The 24840-nt window shown below is 45.5% G+C and overlaps 1 protein-coding gene across 9 annotated transcripts in view; it reads left to right on the plus strand.

Annotated features, from left to right (window-relative positions):
- The window catches only part of KCNT1 (potassium sodium-activated channel subfamily T member 1), a 208940-nt gene that overhangs the window by 152882 nt on the left and 31218 nt on the right, over positions 1–24840 (plus strand). For all 9 annotated transcript variants that reach the window (XM_081847469.1, XM_081847473.1, XM_081847472.1 and 6 more), the window contains 7 exons: positions 65–201; positions 2498–2561; positions 3655–3763; positions 9131–9239; positions 12818–12967; positions 14598–14836; positions 23697–23913. In XM_081847469.1, the coding sequence (XP_081703595.1) occupies positions 65–201; positions 2498–2561; positions 3655–3763; positions 9131–9239; positions 12818–12967; positions 14598–14836; positions 23697–23913 (1025 nt within the window). The remainder of the gene's footprint in view (positions 1–64; positions 202–2497; positions 2562–3654; positions 3764–9130; positions 9240–12817; positions 12968–14597; positions 14837–23696; positions 23914–24840) is intronic.

The following is a 24840-nucleotide window of genomic DNA, read 5'->3' on the forward strand; positions in this document are numbered from 1 at the left end:
GTTAAGCCAGTCCCAAAGTTTTTGTGTAAATGTGCCCCTAAATATTTCTAGGCTTCTCTTTCAGGATTACTATGTGGTGATCCTGTGCCCGACAGAGATGGATATTCAAGTGCGTCGGGTCCTGCAGATCCCACTGTGGTCTCAACGGGTGATCTATCTCCAGGGATCTGCTCTGAAAGACCAGGATCTCATGAGAGCAAAGTGAGTTTGGAAAGGGGAGATGGGCTTAGCTGGTGCACAGCCTTGCAAAGAGATCTGTGAGATTTGGATGCTTTGCTTAAACTTGTTTGCCAATGTCTACCTGCATACCTGTGTGTTAGTCCAGTGAATGACAGCCTCCCTTTCCCTGCTTCCTTTATCACGTGGAAGAAGGTGTGTTAAAGATTGGAATTACTGAGTTACGCTCTTTCTTATCCCATCCTTGTGGAAGGGCTTCTGCTCCATGTTTTGCATGCTGAAGGCCTCTGGTTCAATCCCTGGCATCGCAGGTAAGGCTGGAAAAGACTATGGTGTGGCTGCAATTTGGAGTTCCTTGTACAATTCTGGTTGCCTCACCTCAAAAAGGATATTGCAGAGTTCTGAAAAGGGCAGCCAAAAGGATCTATGGGGTGGAGAAACTCTTCTGTGATGAGTGGTTGCAGCATTTAGGACTTTTTAGTTTAGATAAAAGGCAAGAAAGAGGTGGTGTGGTAGAGGTTTATAAAACTATGATGGCATGAAGAGAATGGATAGAGGAAAGTTTTTCTCCCTCTCTCATGACACTAGAACTCATGGACACCCAATGAAGTTCTGCATTTTGGAAGATTCAGGATGAATAAAAGGAAGCAGTTTATGCAGTGCGTAATTTAACCAAGGAACTTGCTCCCATGGGAAGCCATGATGATAGCCAACTTGAATGGCTTTAAAAGAGGTTTACAGGTGAAACTCGAAAAATTAGAATATTGTGGAAAAGTTCATTTATTTTAGTAATTCAACTTAAAAGGTGAAACTAATATATGAGATCGACTCATGACATGCAAAGCGAGCTATGCTTCCACTTCTCAGAGGTCCAATCTTGCTCTATTTGCAATCCTTGTTTTGCTGATTTCATTTAATATTCTAATTTTCTGAGATTGTTAATTTGGGTTTTCATCAGCTGTACGCCATGATCATCACAATTATAACAAATAAAGGCTTGACATATCTCTCTTTGCATGTCATGAGTCTATCTCATATATTAGTTTCACCTTTTAAGTTGAATTACTGAAATAAATGAACTTTCCCACGATGTTCTAATTTTTCGAGTTTCACCTGTAGATTAATTCATGGAGGATAAGGCTATTGATAGCTACTAGCCATGATGGCTGTGCTCTGCCTGCACACCTGGAGGCTGTGATGCTTCAGTATATGTGTTGTTGAGGATCACAAGTGGAAAGAGGGCTCATGCTTGCAGGTTTCCCACAGGCATCTTGTTGGCCACAGTGAGAACAGAATGCTGGACTAAATGGGCCATTGGCCTGATCCAGCAGGGCTCCTCTGATGTTCTTATGTACTACTAGTAGTAATGTTGTTCTTAACTTAGTGCCATCCATGTGAAAATAGGCAGGTTTCTGACCCAGTTAACTTACAGTCTTAGAGTTCAGCCCAGGGAACAACTGAGGAAAGGTGAGGGATCTGGAGGGAAGGGGTCAGCAAAGGAAGAATTGCACCCACAGCTATATCCTGTGCTAGTCCTACTCTGAGTAAACCCATTGAAATTTATAAACATGTGCATATTCTGAGTAAAATTTAATTGGATTCAACTTTTGCTACCTGGGTAAAGATGTCTGTGTGTGTGTGAGAGAGACACACACACACACACAAAGTTGTATCCAACTAAGGTCTACTTGGAGTACACCCATTTAAATTAATGAGTCACAGTTAGTCATGCCCAGTGCTTTTTTCTGGAGGTATGCAGGGGTATGTATACCCCTAAACATTTTGTGAATCTTTGTACTTTTGTCCATTTACTGTATTTATTTTTCCTGATTTGAACTATAAAATGATCATTTTTTTTTTTTTTGAGTCAAAATGAGAGTACCCCTAAACATATATATTTTTTTAGGAAAAAAGCACTGGTCATGCCCATTAGTTCCAATGAATCTACTCTAACATGGGATACAACCCACTATTTGTACCTTGCCATCAATGTACATAGCACTTAATAGACTGTGTAATCCTGAAATACATCCTATTTGGTGGGTTGCATCCGGCGTTTTGTACACGCATGTAGACATTCCAAATTGGTGTGGGGGTGTGGGGAGAGAACAGAAGGATGTGGGGAGATTTAAGGTCAACAAAAGTGATCAAAGGAAGTTACCCAAATATTTGGATTTTGTTGCTATCGGGATGGGGATTAAAAGGTTAAGCCAAAGGCTTTGCGAATAAAGGACTTTGAGACACAGACTCTGCCCTCCTGCTTTTATCTGGAATTTGACCTCCTGTTGGGTCTGATTGACAGAATCTTTTATGCTTTCAGGATGGACAATGGTGAAGCTTGTTTCATTCTGAGCAGCCGAAATGAGGTGGACCGCACAGCTGCTGTAAGTCCTGGACAATCAGCTTGGCTGTTTCAAGGCTTAACTCTCTTTCTGATGAAGCAGTTTCTGTTGGGGAAAATGGGCTTTGTATACCTGGACAAACAAAGGAGAGCTGAAGAGCATTTGCTCTTGCAATTCTCACCTGACGGTTTTGAGATTGGGAATAGTCTTCCCCAATAGCCTCCCCAAACTGGAATTATTCTCTACACTGGGGGTGGGGAACTATTTTGGTCTCTTGGGCCAGAAATTTGACTCCTCAACCCAACCCCTGGGGGCGTACTTTGACATGTGAGTGGGGCCGTCTACCTGTCTATCATCTGTTATCCTTATGATGACATCAGGGGACCCCTGGATCACATCCAGTTGTCATAGTTGACCCGTAGAATAGACAAAGCAGAACCCAGCAGGACAGAGCCTAGGTGAGTGGAGGGTCCACTCCTGATGGCTGTGCTTCACCTGCAGGAAATGAGCTGTCAAAGCTACACCCACCTGTCACTCCTTGATAATTTCTTACAATTTCTTTTCAGAGGAGAATGATCAAAAAATGTGGAAGAACTTTTAAACAAAGCACTTCTTTTAAGCTAGGAATTGCAGTTGTCAATAGGCAAAGTGGTTTGTTTTTTGTTCTCTTTTTTGTTTTGTTTTTTAATTGTATTTGTGTGGTGTTATTTGGGGTTTGATTGCATTTGGTGTATAGCATGTGACACTGACAGCTCTGGATGAGATTTCATCTGGGATGCCTGTCAAAGTCAAACAGCCAAGGGAACTAGGTGTTTTTCTGGCCAAGACATCTACAATCCTTCACCTGCTTATTTGGGAGTAAGCCTCAATTAACTCAGTGGGGCTGACTTCTGAGTAGACATGTATAGAATTATGCTGTACAGTTCCAAATGCTGAGATTCACATTTTGGATTTCAGTTTTGAAATTTCGCGTTCAGTAGGAAAAGCCACATTTCAAAGCTTTGTAATTCTTGCGCGATTCAAGCATACGTGTACCCTTCAGTTTTAGAAGTGAAACTCACACAACACAATTTGTCCAGTGCAGAAAATAAATGCAAGGAAGGCTTCTGATTATTGTTTTTCTCTCTTTCTGTAGGATCATCAGACTATCCTGAGGGCCTGGGCAGTGAAGGACTTTGCTCCAAATTGTCCTCTCTACGTTCAGATTTTGAAGCCAGAGAATAAGTTTCATGTAAAATTTGCTGGTAGGGTTCCCCACTGTCCTGTTTCTTCTTGTTTCATTTTACATTAGAGATAAAACACATGAGAAGTGACATGATAGAAGTTCATAAACTAATGCATGGCGTGGAGTAGTTGGGTAGAGAAAAGTTTTTGTCTGCCTCTCATAAGACTAGAACTCAGGGAATGAAGGTGAATGATGGAAGTCCCGCTTGGACTACTGCAATGCACTCTACGTGGGGCTACCTTTGAAGGTGACCCGGAAACTGCAATTAATCCAGAATGCGGCAGTTGACTGGTGACTGGGAGTGGCCGCCGGGACCATATAACACTGGTCCTGAGAGATCTGCATTGGCTCCCAGTACATTTCTGAGCACAATTCAAAGTGTTGGTGCTGGCCTTGAAAGCCCTAAACGGCCTCGGTCCTGTATACCTGAAGGAGCGTCTCCACCCCCATCGTTCGCCCAGACACTGAGGTCCAGTGCCGAGGGCCTTCTGCTGGTTCCCTCGCTGTGAGAAGCCAGGTTACGGGGAACCAGGCCGAGGGCCTTCTCATTGGTGGCACCTGCCCTGTGGAATGCCCTCCCTTCAGATGTGAAGGAAATAAGCAGCTATCCTATCTTTAAAAGACATCTGAAGGCAGCCCTGTTCAGGGAAGTTTTTAATATTTCATGCTGTACTGTTTTTAACACTTGATTGGGAGCCGCCCAGAGTGGCTGGGGAAACTCAGCCAGATGGGCGGGGTATAAATAATAAATTATTATTATTATTATTATTATTATTATTATTATTATTATTATTATTATTATTATTATTATATAAGATTCAGGAGAGACAACAGACAACTATGGAGATCCCACAGGAGGCAGTGATGGCCACCAACTTGGATAGCTTTAAAAGAGGATTAGATGCCTTTGTGGAAGACAAGATTATCAATGACTACTAGTCATGACTATGCTCTGCCTTCTGGGTCAGAGAAAGTAATGCTTCTGAATACCAGTTGCTGCAAACCAAAGGAGGGGAGTTGTGCGTAGGTCCTGCTTCCAAGTTTCTGAGTGAGGCATAGGGCTGCGAGAACAGGATGCTGGACTAGATTGACCGTCATGTTCTTCTCTGTCGTTATATGACTTTGTTGTTGTTTAGTCGTCTAGTCGTGTCCGACTCTTTGTGACCCAATGGACCAGAGCACGCCAGGCACTCCTGTCTTCCACTGCCTCCCGCAGTTTGGTCAAACTCATGTTTGTAGCTTCGAGAACACTGCCCAACCATCTCGTCCTCTGTCGTCCCCTTCTCCTTGTGCCCTCCATCTTTCCCAACATCAGGGTCTTTTCCAGGCAGTCTTCTCTTCTCATGAGGTGGCCAGAGTACTGGAGCCTCAGCTTCACGATCTGTCCTTTCAGTGAGCACTCCGGGCTGATTTCTTTCAGAATGGAGAGGTTTGATCTTCTTGCAGTCCATGGGACCCTCAAGAGTCTCCTCCAGCACCATAATTCAAAAGCATCAATTCTTCGGCGATCAGCCTTCTTTATGGTCCAGCTCTCACTTCCATATATCACTACTGGGGAAACCATGGCTTTAACTATACAGACCTTATACTACACCAAATTTGCATGAGGATATTTTTAATTTTAAAAACTACGTTTATTAGTTTTAAACTACACAGAAAAGCAAAAAAGAGTGAGGGGAAGTATCCTTACCTCTTTACAAAAAACCCAAACACATAATCCATCACATAAAATATTTCACATACAGTCTCAATTACAAAAAAACACCCACCTAGTTTCAAAAAAACCATAGAAAAGGAGCATAGAAAAAGGTTATTTAAGAACTATATCCAAAACAGATAGAAAACAATAGAACTAAGTGTGAATATAATATTGTTTCAGTTATTTAGATTTTTTTCTTAATTTTGTAGAAAGATAGCATGGATTGATTCCAATGAAACCTGTTGAGTTACATGCTTATGTCAGTCGCATGAGGGGGGAAAACCCTTATGTCAATAGATGCCAATCTACATCCACCCCTCACATATAATGCTGCAATAGGTAAAGATGTGGGACTTGGGTGGTGCTGTGGTCTAAACCACTGAGCCTCTTGGGCTTGCCAATTTGAAGGTCGGCGGTTCAAATCCATGCGACAGTGGTGAGCTCCCATTGCTCTGTCCCAGCTCCTGCCAACCTAGCAGTTTGAAAGCATACCAACACGAGTAGATAAATAGGTACCACTGCGGTGGCAAGGTAAACGCCGTTTTCGTGTGCCCTGGCCATTGTCATGGTGTCCCATTGCACCAGTAGCAGGTTAGTCATGCTGGCCCCATGACCTGGAAAGCTGTCTGTGGACAAACGCCGGCTCCCTCGGTCTGAAGTGAGCTGAGCGCCACACCACATAGTCGCCTTTGACTGGACTTAACCATCCAGGGGTCCTTTACCTTTACCTTAATGATGCAATGCTGTTCACCACTGCCCCTCACCTCTGATGAGATGGCAAGGGAAGAGTTGGAATCCGATTCCTTCAAGCATCTAACGTAATACAGAAGGGTTGCTAAAGGGCAAACTAAACATGGTCTTTTTGACAAGGCATGGTCCCTGTATATCAACTATGTAAACAGATGTGCTGTTAAGTGTTAGACCTCCAAATACTCATTCTTATTTATGCTGAAGGAGCGTCTCCACCCGCCTCGTTCTGCCCAGACACTGAGGTCCAGCACCGAGGGCCTTCTGGCAGTTCCTTCACTGCAAGAAGCCAAGTTACAGGGATCCAGGCAGAGGGACTTCTCGGTAGTGGCACCCGCCCTGTGGAACGCCCTCCCACCAGATGTCAAAGAGAAGAACAACTACCAGAGTTTTAGAAGACATCTGAAGGCAGCCCTCTTTAGGGAAGCTTTTAATGTTTAACAGACTACTGTATTTTAATACTTTGTTGGAAGTCGCCCAGAGTGGCCGGGGAAACCCAACCAGATGGACGGGGTATAAATAATAAATTCTATTCTATTCTAGAAGACTATCTCACAGATAGCTAACAATCTTGACAATTCATTCAATGCCATAAATATGAGACTATGGAAAAAAACTGAAACAGAATGTGGAGAACTTAATGCAAGATTGAAAAACAAAATGGAAAGAAAATTAAATTTACATATTTGTCCTTTCTCTTGCTGTCTACCACTCAGGTGCTAACTATTGATGGATGACTTCTGGGCTCCTCTTACTCTCCCTTCTGATTATTCTTTAGCTTTAAAATGTACTTTTCTGCACTACATTTCCCATCAGTCTCAGCCGGCATGGCCATTGGTCAAGTGTGATGGGTACTGTAGTCCAAAACATCTGGAGGGCACCAGGTTGGATAAGGCTTTTGCTATGCCAGACTAGTTCTTCCTTCTACCTTTTTGTCTCTTCTCTCCTCCCTGGTATTCATCCTGCTTTGCCAGCTTCCAATTCTTAGCACCCCACAACACCCCCACCCACTCTCTCACACCCTTTATTTCAAAACAAAATACGTATCTGAAGAAGTGTGCATGCACACGAAAGCTCATACCAAGAACTAACTTAGTTGGTCTTTAAGGTGCTACTGGAAGGAATTTTTTTATTTTGTTTTGACTATGGCAGACCAACACGGCTACCTACCTGTAACTGAACCCTTTATTTCATCCTCTTTTCCACTTGTTCTCTGGGTGGGTTTGTTTGTTTGCTTTCTATCATCTGGAAACATGGGTGGGCTGGAATAGAAAGATAATGTACTTTCTCGGCTGTGTGTAATCAACATCTGAAAAGGAACTAGGGCATCAAACAACTAGATTCTAGGCTCCATGTGGAGGGTGTTGCTGACAGGCTGAATCCCATGCTGTGACCCATTCCTATATCTTGGAAATGGCAAGGAAGAATTGCATTCAGAAGAAATAGCCAGTTATTCTGCATTGATATAAGCCAAAGAAAGACAGGGAGAAATTGGGAGGGGGAGAGAGAGAGAGAACCAATGAGGAACCAGCAGCCTAAAAGGAGCATGGGGAAGGAGGATAAGTTTGTCAGTGGCTACCAGCCACTGCTTCAGCCGCTGTTAGATAGAGATGACTTGGCCACTGTACTTCATGCTCTGGTAACCTCCAGGCTGGATTGTTGCTGTGTGCTCTGTGTGGGCCTGCCCTTGAAGAAGATTTGGAATTTTTGACTGGTCCAAAACTCGGTGGCCAGATTACTGATTGGTGTTCCATCCAGAGATCACAGACCCCTTTTCTAGAACAACTGCACTGGTTTCCACTTTGAAGTTCTATTGCAACCAAGTAGCACATACCGTATTTTTTGCTCTATAAGACACACTTTTTCCCTCCTAAAAAGTAAGGGGAAATGTGTGTGTGTCTTATGGAGCGAATGCAGGCTGCTTTCACTGCGCAGCGATCCCTCTTGCTGTTCTGGCTTCTGAGATTCAGAATATTTTTTTCCTTGTTTTTCTCCTCCAAAAACTAGGTGTGTCTTGTGGTCTGTTGCGTCTTATAGAGCAAAAAATACGGTATATATTTTGTTAACGAATTCAGTCATAGTGTTCACTCTGATATTTAAGATCCTAAATGACATAGGATCCAAATATCTGAAAAATCACCCCTTACATAACTTCTGGAGTCTTAAGATCAGAAGAGGGGGCCCTTTTCGTTGCTCCACCTCCTTCAGAAGTTCAGTGGGGTGGCAACTCAAATGAGGGCATTCTCTATGGCAGCCCCATAGCTGTTCCCTACCCAGAGACTTTTTTATTCACCCTGATACCTTAAGGTGAAGGGCAGACAGGAAATCTAAATGAAGGTGGTGGTGGAGTTTATGATGATGATAATGACGACAACAACAACAACAACAATAGAGGAATATGATGATACATGGAATCCAACAACATCTGGAGGGTTACAGATTCTCCACCTCAACATTAAAGGCTCCAGGTCTTCTTGTGAATGGAGATTCCTGTTTTGCCCATAGTCTCACTTGATCATGGTTTATGAAGCCTTCTGTATCCGTGGGCATGTGGTGCACCTGTTACTCACCCTCAGGGATGAAGGAGATATAGTTCGGTGCAATCATTTTGCTAAATTATTTCAAGGATATAGATGCTGTGGACCCCCACCCCCCCCAAAAAAAATATTCCCAGCAAATTGATTGTACTGTATAGCTTTAGCCAGACACTGAAAATCAGCAGCACAACAGGGAATTTCCTGTTTTGTTGAAGATTTGTAAACTGTCTGAAGAGTTTTAAAACAAGTATTTCCATTGGTTTCTTGTAAATGCAGCAGTACAAAGAACAGGGGCTTTGGCGGGTAAGAGGCCCTTGCGTGGGAAGGAAGGGGAAACATACTGTGTTTGGTGCCTCAAATCCTTGTGCTTTGGGAATAATGGGAAGGCCTCTCTTAATTTCAGATCACGTGGTGTGTGAAGAGGAATGTAAGTACGCCATGCTGGCTCTGAACTGCGTCTGCCCAGCTACCTCAACGCTCATAACCCTCCTTGTTCATACATCCAGAGGACAGTAAGTAATTGAATGACCAGCAAGAGTCAGGCAGGGTGAAGATAGATGGGCACTCTCACCAAGGGAAGGCTGGTAGGGAGGAAGTGGTTTGAATCTGTTTTTAATGCTGTATTGTTTTTAACATTTGATTGGGAGCCGCCCAGAGTGGCTGGGGAAACTCAGCCAGATGGGTGGGGTATAAATAATAAATTATTATTATTATTATTATTATTATTATTATTATTATTATTATCATCATCATCATCATCATCATCATCATCATCATCATCATCATCATCTGCATTCTGTGCCCTGAAAGCAAATGCTGCAAATAGATGTGTATTAAACCATTTCCCTCCTTAGCGGATAGATTTCAAATGACCCACCCTCCTGAGATCAAAAAGATGGCTAACTTTTTTCATCTAGCCTCCTGAGTGCCCCATGCTAGCGGAGGGTGTGGTCAAAGTGAAAGTCCAATAAGTCTGATAGGCAGGGTTGGAGCAGAATGGTTGGAACATCTCCACCCAAACCATCATGACAGTGGAGATTAGCACCAACACCTCCCACAAGGAGGTCAGCTCACTGTTTTGTTTTTGTCTTTTTAATAAAATAGACAATTCTTCACCACCAATGAATTGTTGGATGAGAGTCAGATACAGTCTCTGAGCCACAACTTAGCTAGCCCTGATCTAAATATGCATAAAAATATATGATTCTATACATGTGCTAACACACATGATATAATATGAAGGCATGATACAACCCAGAAATGTTGGGGGTCAAACCAAAACCTTTAAGAGCACAGGAAGCTGCCTTATATTGAGTCAGATCATTGGTCCACCTATCTCACTGATGTCTACACTGACTGGCAGCAGCTGTCCAGGTCTCAGGAAGGGAAATGTCCAGACCTACCCAGAGATTCTATAGATCAAACCTGGGACTTTCTGCTCTGCCACTGGGCTGTGGCCCTTCCTCTAAAAACAAAGTGTGATTCCAGTTCTTATGGTGCTGAATAAAGGACTAGTTCACCCAGGAGACTGCCTTATGCCAAGTCAGACCCATTAATCTATCCAGCTCAGTTTCCTCTTCACTGACTGGCAGCAGCTCTCTAGGGTTTCAACCAGGAGACATTCCCAGCCCTACCAGAAGATGCTGTGGCTCATGTGAAGTGTATGATTTGTCCCTGAACTACACCCCTTCCTTGAAACTGGGGCATTATATTTTCAAGTGGGAATGAAGCTTCTTATTCAGGCATTCCCAACCTACGGCCCTCCAGATGTTTTGGCCTACAACTCCCACGATCCCTAGCTAACAGGACCAGTGGTCAGGGATGATGGGAGTTGTAGTCCAAAACATCTGGAGGGCCGAAGGTTGGGGGTGCCTGTTCTTATTGATATGATGCCATGCTGAATTGTTCCACCAAGCTCTTTTATAAATGGAAAGGTGGAAAGAGGCAGTGTTTTGTCTCAGAGCGTGATAGCTGGGAATGGAAACAGCATTTGCTGGAGGACACACCATCAGCCTAAAGCTTGCTGGCATTGAGAGAGAGAAACGCATCCTGCACATTCAATGGAAGGATGTTTGATTCATGGACTCTCTGGGCCAATCTCTCCCAAGCATGCATTGAAAGCTTTGATAAAATATGTTTAGAGACTGATCTTGTTGCTGATTATGAATGATGACATCTTGAGTTACTTTCCCTGTTCTGCAGTTTCGGCTGGCTAGGCTTTGAGCGTAGGAAGAACTAAAGCAAGTTGTTACAGGATGGCACAGAGGGATATACTTCCAGGACCAGGGTCAGGCTATTTTGTGCCCTAGGCAATGCTAACTACTTTCATCCTCACCCCAGCAAAGAAGTTGCTAACTTCAATTGTGAAAAACAGACAAAAATGTCTTGGTGGAAAAAATGAAAAGCACAAAATTTGAAACCACTAAATTTATTTTAAATTGCAAGTAATACAACAATCTTATCTTTCTCAAATAAAAGAAAATACTTTAGGGCACAAATAATTTTGGATAATCTTGTGAATTGTGATGTTAAAATTTACGCATCTTAAAAGTTTCATTTTCACGCACGTCAAAAACCTCACCTTGTATGCATTTTCCTTCACAAATTTTGTCACCGATTCTTTCAGGTCAAGTGCTGATGTTTGGGCATGTTTAATTGATATAGTTGCCAAGCCAACCAGTCTCTTTTGCTACATTGTTGAATGCATGCTAGTTTTTATATGTCTGAGCTTTGAGAAACTGTGTTCCCCACTTGCCACGGACACTGGAAGTGTGAGAAGGATGCTAGGAACAATGGAAACATTACTATTATTATTATTATTATTATTATTATTATTATTATTATTATTATTATTTATATCCCGCCTTTCTCCCAGAACCAAGACTCAAGGCGGCTCACTAAAATTAAAGCAAACATGAATAAAACGCAGAAAGCTAACAACATATATAACAGCTGATGCTCAAAAATGATTTAAAATATAGCAAAGTTAAATGGATATAAAAACAAACCCATTAAAATACAGATAAAAGCAGCACAGCACTCTTAAAAGCCTTTCCTTAAAAGCAGCCAGTTCCCAATACCCTGCAGAAATAAAAGAGTCTTCACCTGCAGGTGGAAGAAAAAAGGACCCAGTCTTGCTTCTCTAAGAAGGGAGTTCCAAAGTCTGGGAGCAGCCACTGAGATGGATTGACTAGGACTTACTTCTGAGAAACAGGAATTAGGCACACACCCAGGATTTTTTGTTGTGGTGTGGAGAGAAATACTCCTTGTGGCAGCATTGACATTGGAAGCCCTTGAGCTATTGCTGTAAGTTCACAGCACAGATAAAGCAAAAATTAATCTGTACAAAACTGCGCCCTTCAAAGGTCAGTACTGTGCAGTTATGAGGGCTGTGCCTCAGGCGGCTGCCCGGTTGGTCTAATGATAACACCAGCTAGTATACCACCAGTCTTTAGCCAAGTGTGGCTGTACCAATTGTCTTCATCACTTCTCATTCGGCTTGGCTTTCAGCACAATTTCCAGGAAGTTTCTTCTCTGCATTGGTGCCTATCCTGGAAGCCATAAAGATATACAAGAACATGACCATTTTGTTACATCAGGGTTGGAGACACCTCAGGCTGAGACCTCTGTCTGGTCCCTAGGACTCTCCCTGGGCCACACCTCTCACTGCTCTGCCTCACACCTCCCCTGAGCTTTTTCTGCCTGGCTAGAATGTTCCTTGAACTCTGATTGCGCCTCTTGGTTGGAAGGTTGAGAGAGCTTTGTGTGTGTGTAGCCTACTAGACAAAGGTAAAGTTTGCATTCATTGGTCTGCCTGTTTTTGCTTCCGGCCCCTGGAAGTTTCCTGGAAGGCCCTCAGACCAAAAACAGCCCCCTATTCTTGCATTATCCCCCATTCATTTTTGTTCAAGGTCTCATTTGTTTTGCCATTCATCTGCACTTGCCCAATTCGTTCTGCTACTCATTTGGCAAAGCAAACTATTTTGTCTAAACAGATAAAGCATGCTGAGCATGCTATGGATTCTGGATCCAACTCCATCCAGTTACTGAGAGGTGTTTTTCTTCTTCTCCTCCTCTGATCTGTTTCCAGAGAGGGCCAGGAGTCACCAGAGCAGTGGCAGAGGATGTATGGTCGCTGCTCTGGCAATGAGGTCTACCACATCCGAATGGGAGACAGCAAGTTCTTCATGGAGTATGAAGGGAAGAGTTTCACCTATGCATCCTTCCATGCCCACAAAAAGTGAGAGGAAAAGCCTGACAATGTGATATTATATGGTTTATTTTACACTCCACTGTTCAGGATTTAGCTGGGATTGCTGCATTGCATGGGGTTGGACTAGATGATCCTTGGAGGTCCCTTCCAGGTTTGAAGTTCTGTGATTCCATAGGAACAAAGCCCTTTCCAAAGTGAGGAACTAAGTATTAATTCAAAAGGTCATCTACAGTGGTGCCCCGCAAGACGAATGCCTCGCAAGACGGAAAACCCGCTAGACGAAAGGGTTTTCCGTTTTGGAGGTGCTTCGCAAAACGAATTTCCTATGGGCTTGCTTTGCAAGACGAAAATGTCTTGCGAGTTCCTGCGGGTTTTTTTTCCTCCCCCCCTTTTCCTAAGCCCTAAGCTGCTTATCAGCTGATCTGCTAAGCCACTTATCAGCTGATCCGCTAAGCCGCTAATAGCGCTAAGCCGCTAAGCCGCTAATGGGCTTGCTTCGCAAGACGAAAAAACCGCAAGACGAAGAGACTCACGGAACGGATTCTTTTCGTCTTGCGAGGCACCACTGTATTATATATTCGGGGGTGTTGTTTATTTATTGCTATGCTTTTGGACACCTCTCAGGATACCGTAAGCAATTTTGGCATGATGGTTCTTGAGATCAAGGAGGAGGCTTTCATGTGTGTTTGGATCAGCTGGACTCTGTTTTGAATCAAGATAGTGGGCTGAGCCTTTCAAAACTGCACTGAGTATAAGGCTGCTGGCATGCCGTTAAAGTACATTAAGTGATTTCTTTTTTTAAAAAATCACTTGAAAGCATATAAAATTACAAAATTAGAAAATGCCCACACTAAATATGGTTAGGTATGGCATCTAACCCTGTGGCATCCCTGTCTCTCACCTAGGTAGGGGTCTGGGAGAAAATCTATTCAGCTCAGATTTAAATGCAGCCCTACCTAATTTGGACTTTCCAAAAAAACACAAGAGCTGAAACGCAACTGTCTTTCCCTATGCACACTCCTCCGAATATTGCAATGAAGTTCTCCAGCCAAGGAATGCCTACAAAGCTGCTTTAAAGGTGATGTAGGGGTTAGAGTGTTGGACTAGGATCTCGGACGGCGGTGTGATACTCTGTTCGTGGCGGCAGCAACGGCAGAGGGATCCTTTGTACGCGGCTGCGGTGGCTTGTGCCACCGTGCCCAGGGGTGGCAGGGTGAGCCCCCGTGGGGTGCCTTCTTGTCAACCCCCTCAGAGATGGCACATGGAGCAGACCCCCACCCCCTTCCTCCACCACTGGTTATAGGAGAAGGAGGAGGAGTAGGAGAACCATACACACCAACCTGGGCTTCCAGCTTGGGACTGGATCATGCCAAGTACAGTGGTACCTCTAGTTACGAACTTAATTCGTTCTGGAGGTCCATTCTTAACCTGAAACTGTTCTTAACCTGAGGTGTGCTTTCGCTAATGGAGCCTCTCGCTGCCACTGCACTGCCGGCATACGATTTCCATTCTCATCCTGGGGCAAAGTTCTCAACTCGAGGTAACTCTTCCAGGTTAGCAGAGTTTGTAAGCTGAAGCGTTTGTAACCTCAGGCGTTTGTAACTCAAGGGACCCCTGTCGTTGGCTTTATCCAAGACCTCTTTGGTGCTCCTTTCAGGTATGGAGTCTGCTTGATGGGTGTGAAGAGGGAGGAGAATAAAAGCATCCTCCTAAACCCAGGACCACGGCACATCCTGAGTGCCTCCGACACATGCTTCTACATCAACATCACAAAGGAGGAGAACTCAGCCTTCATCTTCAAGCAGGAGGAGAAGCAGAAGAAGAAAGGATTTGCAGGGAGAGGCATCTATGATGGGCCGTCAAGGCTGCCAGTCCATAGCATCATTGCCAGCATGGGTGAGTTAGTCTGCCCCTTTTCAAGGTTGCATTGCAAGGTAGCCCTATAGCAGAGGTGGGGAACCTCGGGTCTGGCAGCTGAATGCAGCCTGCAAGGTCTCTATCTACCTCTCAGAATTCTCCTCAGGCCATACTGGCCCTGCTTTGCATCCAGAGAGTGTTTTTGTCCGGCTGCGATGTGTCGAATTCTGATAATGCCTCTTGCTTGCCTGGATGGAGGATGGAGAGAGGTGTGTGTGTAGAAACTAGTCTATTGTTTACATTCATTCTTCTGCCTGGTTTTGCTTCTTGCCTTGCACACCTCTGGTTTGTGGCCCTCAGAAGGCTGCCCAGAAGGGAATGTGACGCCCCCCAGGCTGAAAAATTTCCCTAACACTGCTATACGACTGGATGGACAGGGGTTGGCCCTTAGCCCATGCAAGCCAGATCTGCACCCTACCTGTCAACCTTAAAGGACAGGTTTCAAGTCTACCAGGTTTGCAATGAAACAGAATACTGGTTTCTGCTGGAAACCCTGGTTCTAGAAACACAGAACCCTACAGACTTGTGCATTCATGAAAACGTGTAGTTTGGCCTTTTGCATTAACCCTTTCCCCTCCTTCCAAAACCTGTATCCAGCCCTTTATTGTAAAAACAGTATCAGGACATATTAGTTTTTACTGTGTTTTCTTATCTCATCTACCCTTTCCTCCTGTCATGAGGGCTAGCAGCTTGGAAGGAGGAGTGAAAAGCTGGCAATATTCATTCTCAAGACAGTGCATGTGAGCCATCAGACAGAAGTAGCAGGAAGGGCAGAAGCAGGCAGTAGCTTGTCCATCCGAAGGCACAGCCAAAAATTCAAAGTCCAATCAAATTGTGTTCCCATTTTTCCTCCATCAGTCTTATCTCCTGCTCCAGTTTATTACCCACACAGCACAATGCCAGTATATTTGCAAAGTGCTATTTACATGCCTTGTGTGTTGCGCTGCTGCACTTGGTTCTCCTTAGAGGGGTGTTTTGTACAAAAAAAATAAGTGTCAGAATGATTAATCTCTCCAAAAATGAGGCTGCACTCAGCTGGCAGTTGATGAAGGAAAAGAAAAGCCCTAGTTGCATAACTGTATCAGTCAATAAAATAAAAAAATTCCTTCCAGTAGCACCTTAAAGACCAACTGAGTTAGTTCTAAGTTAGTTCTGAGTTAGAACTAACTCAGTTGGTCTTTAAGGTGCTACTGGAAGGAATTTTTTTATTTTATTTTGTTTTGACCATGGCAGACCAACACGGCTACCTATCTGTAACTGTATCAGTCAATGGTTAGCATAAAGTATAAAAGCAGAGCTGTCTGGTGCCCACTGGGGCTGGCAGGGCAGAAGGCAAAGAGCCCAACGGTTTGGGGCACCAGATAAGTATAGTTTTATCCCCATCTTCCACCATGCAGAGTTCTAAAATTGTCCAGTAGCACCTTAGAGACCAACTCAGTTTGTTCTGGGTATAAGCTTTCGTGTGCATGCACACTTCTTCAGATAACTACACAACAGCTTATACCCAGAACAAACTGAGTTGGTCTCTAAGGGTCTACTGGACTATTTTTTTTATTTATTTTGACAGCGTCAGACCAACACGGCTACCTAACTGAATCTAGAATCATGCAGAGTTCTGTAAGGGCATGTTATAAGGGTATTGGAAGCCAGTGTGGTGTAGTGGTTAAGAGCGGTAGTCTTGTAATCTGGGGAACTGGGTTCGCGTCTCTGCTCCTCCACATGCAGCTGCTGGGTGACCTTGGGCCAGTCACACTTCTCTGAAGTCTCTCAGCCCCACTCACCTCACAGAGTGTTTGTTGTGGGGGAGGAAGGGAAAGGAGATTGTTAGCCGCGTTGAGACTCCTTAAAGGGAGTGAAAGGCGGGATATCAAATCCAAACTCCTCCACTTCTTCTTCTTCTTCTTCTTCTTCTTCTTCTTCTTCTTCTTCTTCTTCATTTTCTGATTTTATCAATTTCTACTTTCCAGTACCATTTTGAGGCTTGCCTTATTTTTCTGTTGTTGTTGTTGCTGCTGCTGTTGTTACTTTTATTATAATTTATTACCCTTCACCCTAAGGTCCCAGGACAGGTAACAATGGTAAAGCACAATATTAAAAACAGCTTAAAACAATGTTGCTTTAACAAAGAACAGTTCAGGTCTCTTCATTGTGTCACAGGCAGCAAAGCCCCATAGACCCCCCCCCCCCAAAAAGGGGGGGGAAGCTATACAGAAAGTGCAGAACTATATGGTGCAGAATAGACACAAGTCTTTGTGGGGTGCTCTGATCCATCTTGGGGATGGGGGTTTATTGGCATTGTGCTTCAACATTTGGGGCAGGGAAAGCCCTGAATCACCCCAGTTTGCTTCATTATTTGGCATATAAAAAGAGGCCACACAGAAATCACTGGTGCCCTGATTTTCGCCGGTTTTTTCCTTATTCAAATACTGCACAGCAATGTATGATGACTATCCAGTTTCATCTGACTAAGATCAAATACTGAAGACAAATGGCCATTGACTATCAGATGCAAATATCAAATGTTTGCAGATTATCCAGCAAATATTCAAAGGCTATTTTGTGAACTTCTGAGTGACATTAAAGTTTTCAAGAGTGAGGAGGGCAGCAGATTCACAATAACATAAGAAGTGCCAAAGGCCCATCTAGTCTAGCGTCCTGTTCTCACAGTGGCCAACCAGATACCCTAATAGGAAGCACACAAGCAGGGCATGAGTGCAACAGTGCTCTCACCCCAGCAACTGGTACTCAGAGGTGTGGTGCTTCTGATTCTCGAATTAGCATACTGCCATTTGGTGGAGTTTGGTTCATTAAGAGAAATCTCAAACTCAGGCAGCCCCCACCTGCCTACCTTCTTACTTGCACCAGGGGGTAGCCCTGCCAGTCAGCTTCCTCCTCTTTGAGTCTTGAGTGCTGCACTTGTAGATCTCAGGAGGAAGATGAAGAAAGAACTAGAATGAGTTGGATTCTGGTGCCTGTTGGTAACGTACTCCTCATCCTTCCGCTGTACACGGGACACTGCATATCACCAACAGTGCCACCTACTGTTGGTGTCTCAGCCTTCTGTCCAACCAACCTCAAAAGGCACCACCTGCCACTGGTAAAACATCAAACATTAAAAACTTCCCTAAACAGGGCTTCCTACAAATGTCTTCTAAATGTCACGTAGTTGTTTATCTCTTTGACATCTGATGGGAGGGCATTCCACAGGGCGGGTGCCACTACCGAGAAGGCCCTCTGCCTGGTTCCCTGTAACTTCGCTTCTCGCAGTGAGGGAACTGCCAGAAGGCCCTCGGCACTGGACCTCAGTGTGATGTTTAAACATTCAGGGAGGATGTTTCCCCATCATTCTCAACCAGCCCCAGCCCCTGCCTGCTTGCTTACCTATAACCAGTCCAGGGAGTGGCACAGCTTGTCTGCTTCCTTCTCTTACTTAGTTTCTGTGTTGCTCTTCTAGAATATGGTTACCAGATTTTTTTCAAGGAATCCGGGGACACTATTTTTATTTTTTGAATTTCATGCTTTAGTTTAGGAAAGTGTTGCCCAGAGTTCTTGACCTTTTTTTAGAGGAGGGGACCCCAAAGTTGTCAGGCATGCACCTTGACACAAGGCAGGTGGAGAAGCCCATCTACAAACACACAAACGCCCAAAAAAAGATGTTGGTTGCGGGGGGGGGGGAGATTGAGTAAAGGTGCACACTGGTCTTGGGAAAACATGCATTAAAACACACAGAGGAGGCACCGGCTTCCCATAACTGGGAGACCACGGGAGGGAAAGTGCAGTCTCTATGGCGATTTAACTGGCGTGGTGGTGTCTTGTTTATCAGAGGTGGACAAACAGCGGATTCGCACACAGCCCTCCTCACAAGAGAGGCTGCTGGTGCCGGAGGAGGCGTGGAGGGAGCGAAGGAGGCCCTGTCTCCCGAGAATGTTTCAACCCCCACCCCACCCCACTCCCAGCGGGAAGGCAGCGCGGCACCGCCGGGGGCAAGGGGTGCCGCAGCGCCTTCCTTGTCCCCTGTTAAACTCACCATCTCCTCAGTGGCCATTGGAGGGAGAGGAGGGAGCGAAAGCAAAGGAGCCTGTTCACGTGCCTGCCTTCCTCCCTTCCCCATTTCCCCCTCTGCCTTCACTTTTGCGCCTCTTTGTTCCCGTGAGAAGCTGCCACCACACTCCGTCTCTCTCTCACTCTCTCTCTCTGTCTCGCAACGTGGCACAGCTCTTTTCTATGCTAACCTCCTCCTCTTTTTCACCACCTCAGCGCCTCGCTCACCACCCCCACCCCTAAATTCAGCACTGTGGGCTCTTCTGCTGCGGGCAGCTCTGCGCAGGTTCGGGGCGAGCATTGATCGAAAAAGCGAGCCAGAAAGAAGCTCTTTGGCTTGCACCTTGGTTTAAATCCCCCCCCCAACCAGCGGAATGGCTGGCTGGAACTTTGATGTGGCCGGGACCTCCGTGCTGCTTGCTGCCATGGCGTCTGCCATGTTGCCTCACCGGAAGTCCCCAGGCATAAATCTGGGGACACCGTGTGGTGTGGTGGTTAAGAGTGGTAGACTTGCGAACCCGGTTCACCAGATTACGTCTCCACTCCTCCACATGCAGCTGCTGGGTGACCTTGGGCCAGTCACACTTCTTTGAAGTCTCTCAGCCCCACTCACCTCACAGTGTTTGTTGTGGGGGAAGAAGGGAAAGGAGAATGTTAGCTGCTTTGAGACTCCTTCGGGGAGTGATAAAGCGGGATATCAAATCCAAACTCTTCTTCTTCTTAATTAAAATCCAGGGACATTCCGGGGGCAGATTTTGTCCGGGGACAGATTGGTGAATCCGGGGACTGTCCCTGGGAACCGGGGACGTCTGGTAACCCTATTGTAGAACTCAGCAGGAAGAAGTACGGGAGCAAGCTTGAATTAGTTGGCTCAGCCTGCCACTGGCTCTGGTTCTGTCCCTGCTGGGCTCCACCAGGCACCATAGATACCATGGCGCTGCTGTTAAGAGATGGAGTCTCTGGAAGGGACCTCAAAGGCGTCATTCAGTCTGACCCATCTGCCAACTCAAGAAACCAAACTGCTCAATACTGGCTCTGGCTCCCCCTACCTTCAGCATCCCCGCATGGCATCCCAATGATCCCAACGATTACAAGCTACCACTGCAGCCCCTAATACACAGCCTCATCCTCAGTGGCTATGCATTTCCCCTCCAGCTGAAAGGGCCCTTTGAATATGCGCCCTGCATCTTTGTCTTGTCGCAAGGCAGAGAGAGCGCCACAGGCGAAATACAGGAGTGCTATTTATGCCTTTCCTGAATCATTCCTCCCTTATACAATCTTGCCTCTCTGCCGCCCACTCTGTTAGCTCATTATAAGGCTCTCCCTCCCTCTCTTCCTGCTCTCCTCCTCCAAACAGAGTCAAAGATCGTTCTTCTCATCATCTGCCTTTTCTCTCCTCGGGTTCACCAATTAGAATCTGTTGCTGGCCTTCTCATGGAGCCCTGATTCACCCGTCTCAGCAAAGATGTTACCCAGAAGTCCAGGCCGATGGGGCTTTTCATGCTGCTTTCTGTCAAACTGCAATCCAGATAATTAGGGCCACCTACTGTCGCTTTGCAGAATAAAGAGCAGTCTGCATTTTACCTGAAACAGATCTGCATAAATGGCACACAGGCGCACACCTGCTGGAGATGTTAGTGCTGCCGAATATGTAAAGAATGAGTTTCTTAGACCCATCCTGCTCAATGTGGTGACACAGTGGTAAGAATGTTGGGCTAGGACCTGGAAGACCTTGGTTCAAATCTCCACTCAGCCATGATGAAGCTTCCCGGGTGACCTTGAGACAATCGCAGCCTCCCAGCCTAACCTACCTCACAGGGTTGTTGCGAGGATAAAATAGGGAGTGGAGAAACTATTTACACCACCTTTGAAGAAAACATAAGGCATAAATAAATAAATATACAGACATTCCTCAGATGTTCCAAAACAACTTACCATAAATTTGGGGAAGAATTTACACCACAGGAGCTTCTTTGATGGAAGGATTTGGGGGGGGGGGGAGCAGACTTACCGTATTTTTCGCCCTATAGGACGCACTTTTTCCCCTCCAAAATGAAGGGGAAATTTGTGTGTGTCCTATGGGGCGAATGCAGGCTTTCGCTGAAGCCTGGAGAGCGAGAGGTGGCAGTGTGTACCGACCCATCTCGCTCTTCAGGCTTCAGGAAGCTATCCGCAAGCCTTGGGAGCCCTGCGGGAGTTCCCGCTGGGCTCCCTAGGCTTGCGGATAGCAGCCTGCATCCCGAAGCCTGGGGCGCGCAGCTTCTTTGGGGGGGGGCACTGATGGAAGGATTTTGGGGGGGGAATTTGTGTGTGTCCTATGGGGCGAATGCAGGCTTTCGCTGAAGCCTGGAGAGCGAGAGGGGGCAGTGTGTACCGACCCATCTTGCTCTTCAGGCTTCAGGCAGCTCTCCGCAAGCCTTGGGAGCCCGGCGGGAGTTCCCGCTGGACTCCCAAGGCTTGCGGAAAGCAGCCTGTTCTGGGGGTTGGGGTCGGGGGAAGCTCGGGCTTCCCCTGCCCCAGCCCTGTGCCTGGGGGGAAATAATTGTTTTTCTTTATCCCCCTCCCAAAAAAAATTAGGTGCGCCCTATGGGCCGGTGTGCCCTATAGGGCGAAAAATACGGTATATTGAATCAGACCATTGGTCTATGCAACTCAGTACAGACAAGCAGTGCCTCTCCAGAGTTTCAGGCTGATGACATTCCCAGGCTGACTTGGAGAAGCCTGGGATCAACCCTGCGACCTTCTGTATCCAAAGCAGATGCCCTGCCACTGAGCTACAACAATGGGGACTAGGACCATGGCTTCTAGTCATGACAGCTAAAGAAAACCTCCATGTTCAGAGGCAGTATACCTGTGAATACCAGTTGCTGGGGAGCAAAAATGGTAGTGGGGAGGGGGCTGCTGCCTATTAGCTCTGCTTGTGGATTCCCCAATGGCATCCCACTGTAGGAAACAGGTTGCTAGACTAGGTGAACCTTTAACCTGTTCCAGCGGGAGTCTTATTTATTTATATGGATTTCTTTATCTGGGTTGTTTTTAGGTCACCTAATAGGAAAGGCTCCCTAGGCTGCGGGTGGGAAACTTGTTTTTGGTCTGAGGGCCTCATTCCCTTCAGGGGAACCTTACAACATGTCAGTGGTAGGTGGAGCCAGAGGCTAAAATGGGCAGATGTTCATGGACTGGTTGGATGCAGAGGAATGGGGGGGGGGAGGCACCAGCTAGGGAATCCCCCAGGGAAGAAGGCTCAGAGCCTAGGGAGTGGTAGTGGGACAACAATGAGAAGAAAGAAAGAGATGAATGGGAAGAGGAGGCATCACAAGCTTAATGGTAACAGGGCTTAATGAGCTGGGAGAGTCAGTGGCAGAGAGAAGAAGAGTTTGGAAGAAGAGTTTGGATTTGATATCCCGCCTTTCACTCCCTTCAGGAGTCTCAAAGCGGCTAACATTCTCCTTTCCCTTCCTCCCCCACAACAAACACTCTGTGAGGTGAGTGGGGCTGAGAGACTTCAAAGAAGTGTGACTGGCTCAAGGTCACCCAGCAGCTGCATGTGGAGGAGCGGAGACACGAACCCGGTTCCCCAGATTACGAGACTACCGCTCTTAAACACTACACCAGTACTGAAGCAGAAGCAGAGGTGGAATCTGGAGAGGCAGGGATGAGTTTGGCTGGTGAAGAGTCATGGGTGTCTCCCCCTCCTGCTCTGACAAGCTCCTCCCGCCTCCCAACCTCCCAGAACCAGAAGAGGCATGTAGTGGGAGGAGTACTTAATTCGTTCCGGAGGTCCGTTCTTAACCTGAAACTGTTCTTAACCTGAAGCACCACTTTAGCTAATGGGGCCTCCCACTGCTGCCGCACGATTTCTGTTTTCATCCTGAAGCAAAGTTCTTAACCCGAGGTACTATTTCTGGGTTAGCAGAGTCTGTAACCTGAAGCGTATGTAACCTGAAGCATATGTAACCCGTGGTACCACTGTAAAGAGTTAACTGCAATGTGTACAGTGTGATTTACTCCTGGCTTGCTCCTTTCAGCAGAGCAACAAACACAGTTTTGACCTTTTGTAAAGTAGGACCCATTTCTCTACACATCCACACCCACACTATCCCACATCCAGACAAGCAAGAGGCATGTTCAGAGTTCAATGACATATTCCAGCCAGGCAGAAATGCTCTGGGTATGAAGTGAGGCCAGTGCGGGGCATGGCCTGAGTGACCTCTAAGGGAGCTGGGCATGTTTAGCCTGGAGAAGAGGAGGTTAAGGGGTGATATGATAGCCATGTTCAAATATATAAAAGGATGTCACATAGAGGAGGGAGAAAGGTTGTTTTCTGCTGCTCCAGAGAAGTGGACACGGAGCAATGGTTCCAAACTACAAGAAAGAAGATTCCACCTAAACATTAGGAAGAACTTCCTGACAGTAAGAGCTGTTCGACAGTGGAATTTGCTGCCAAGGAGTGTGGTGGAGTCTCCTTCTTTGGAGGTCTTTAAGCAGAGGCTTGACAACCATATGTCAGGAGTGCTCTGATGGTGTTTCCTGCTTGGCAGGGGGTTGGACTCGATGGCCCTTGTGGTCTCTTCCAACTCTATGATTCTATGATTCTATGATTCTATGATTCTATGATTCTATGACCTGGAGGGCCACAGTCAGGTCTGCTGTTTCTCACCCTTGCTGTAGGCAGCTTGCAACGTAGAGCAAAAATTAAAAATAGGTGTGTGTTTTTTTTAAGTGTAATATGGGCATTGGTTTCCCTGTAGTAGCTGCCTTTAGTGCCTGATCCTGACTCTTCCCTCTGTCCCCACAGGCACGGTGGCCATGGATCTGCAGAACACAGAGTGCCGCCCCATCAACAACAGCAAGCTCACCTTGCCAGCGGAAAATGGCTCTGGGAAAAGGAGGCCCAGTATTGCCCCTGTCCTAGAGGTGGCCGACAGTTCCTCCCTCTTGCCATGTGACATGCTGAGTGACCAGTCCGAGGACGAGATGACTCAGTCGGATGATGAAGGACTCACTGTTATCGAGTCAGTGAGCTGTTAGTTCATATCTATGGCCTTTTAAACTGTGTGTGTGTGTGAGGGAGTATTGTTCTTGTTTGTTGCTATGATATGGATTTCTGTGTTGTTATATTATTAACTGCCCTGTGATCCTCTGATCCAGTATAGACATTTAACAACAAACAAATGAAATATATTTCTTAGGGTTGGTTGCAAGTGGCAGAGTAGTAAATCTGGCTCTTGGATTGCATAATAATAATAATAATAATAATAATAATAATAATAATAATAATTTATTTATACCCCGCCCTCCCCAGCCAAGACTGGGCTCAGGGTGGCTAACAACCAATAATAAAAACAAGTTGATTAAAATACAATTTTAAAAAGATTAGAATACAACATTAAAACATTAGGATTCAGCCTCTTCACAGGAGGAGAAAGGAAAAAGAAAGAGAGGGAGGGAATCAAACTGATTCTAAGCCAAAGGCTAGGTGGAACAACTCTGTCTTACAGGCGGAAAGAAATCAGATCCCGCAGGGCCCTGGTCTCATGAGACAGAGCATTCCACCAGGCCGGAGCCAGAGTTGAAAAGGCCCTGGCTCTGGTTGAAGCTAATCTAACATTAGATGGCTGGACGGATTGTATGCCCCCCTCCCATTTTTTATTAAATAGCTCCCCACACTTGGGCAATTAGCATGTCAGGAAGGCAGCATTTAGCCTAACTTTCTTTTCTTTTTTAAAATAATGTTTATTACTTTTAAACACTACAAAAAAAGAAAGAAAAAAGACAAAAGACAAAAAAACCCCAATACAATACAATATAAAAACATTACACAGCACTAACACCATAAACTAAATAAAACAAAACAAGAACACTTTAACACACATCATACAATTTCAATGTCATATCTTTCATTTACTTGTTTCAACGACCTCCTCACACCTCCCTTTTTG

This window comes from Podarcis erhardii (genome assembly GCF_964252035.2).
Source record: "Podarcis erhardii genome assembly, chromosome: Z".
In the NCBI taxonomy this organism is placed as follows: domain Eukaryota; kingdom Metazoa; phylum Chordata; class Lepidosauria; order Squamata; family Lacertidae; genus Podarcis; species Podarcis erhardii.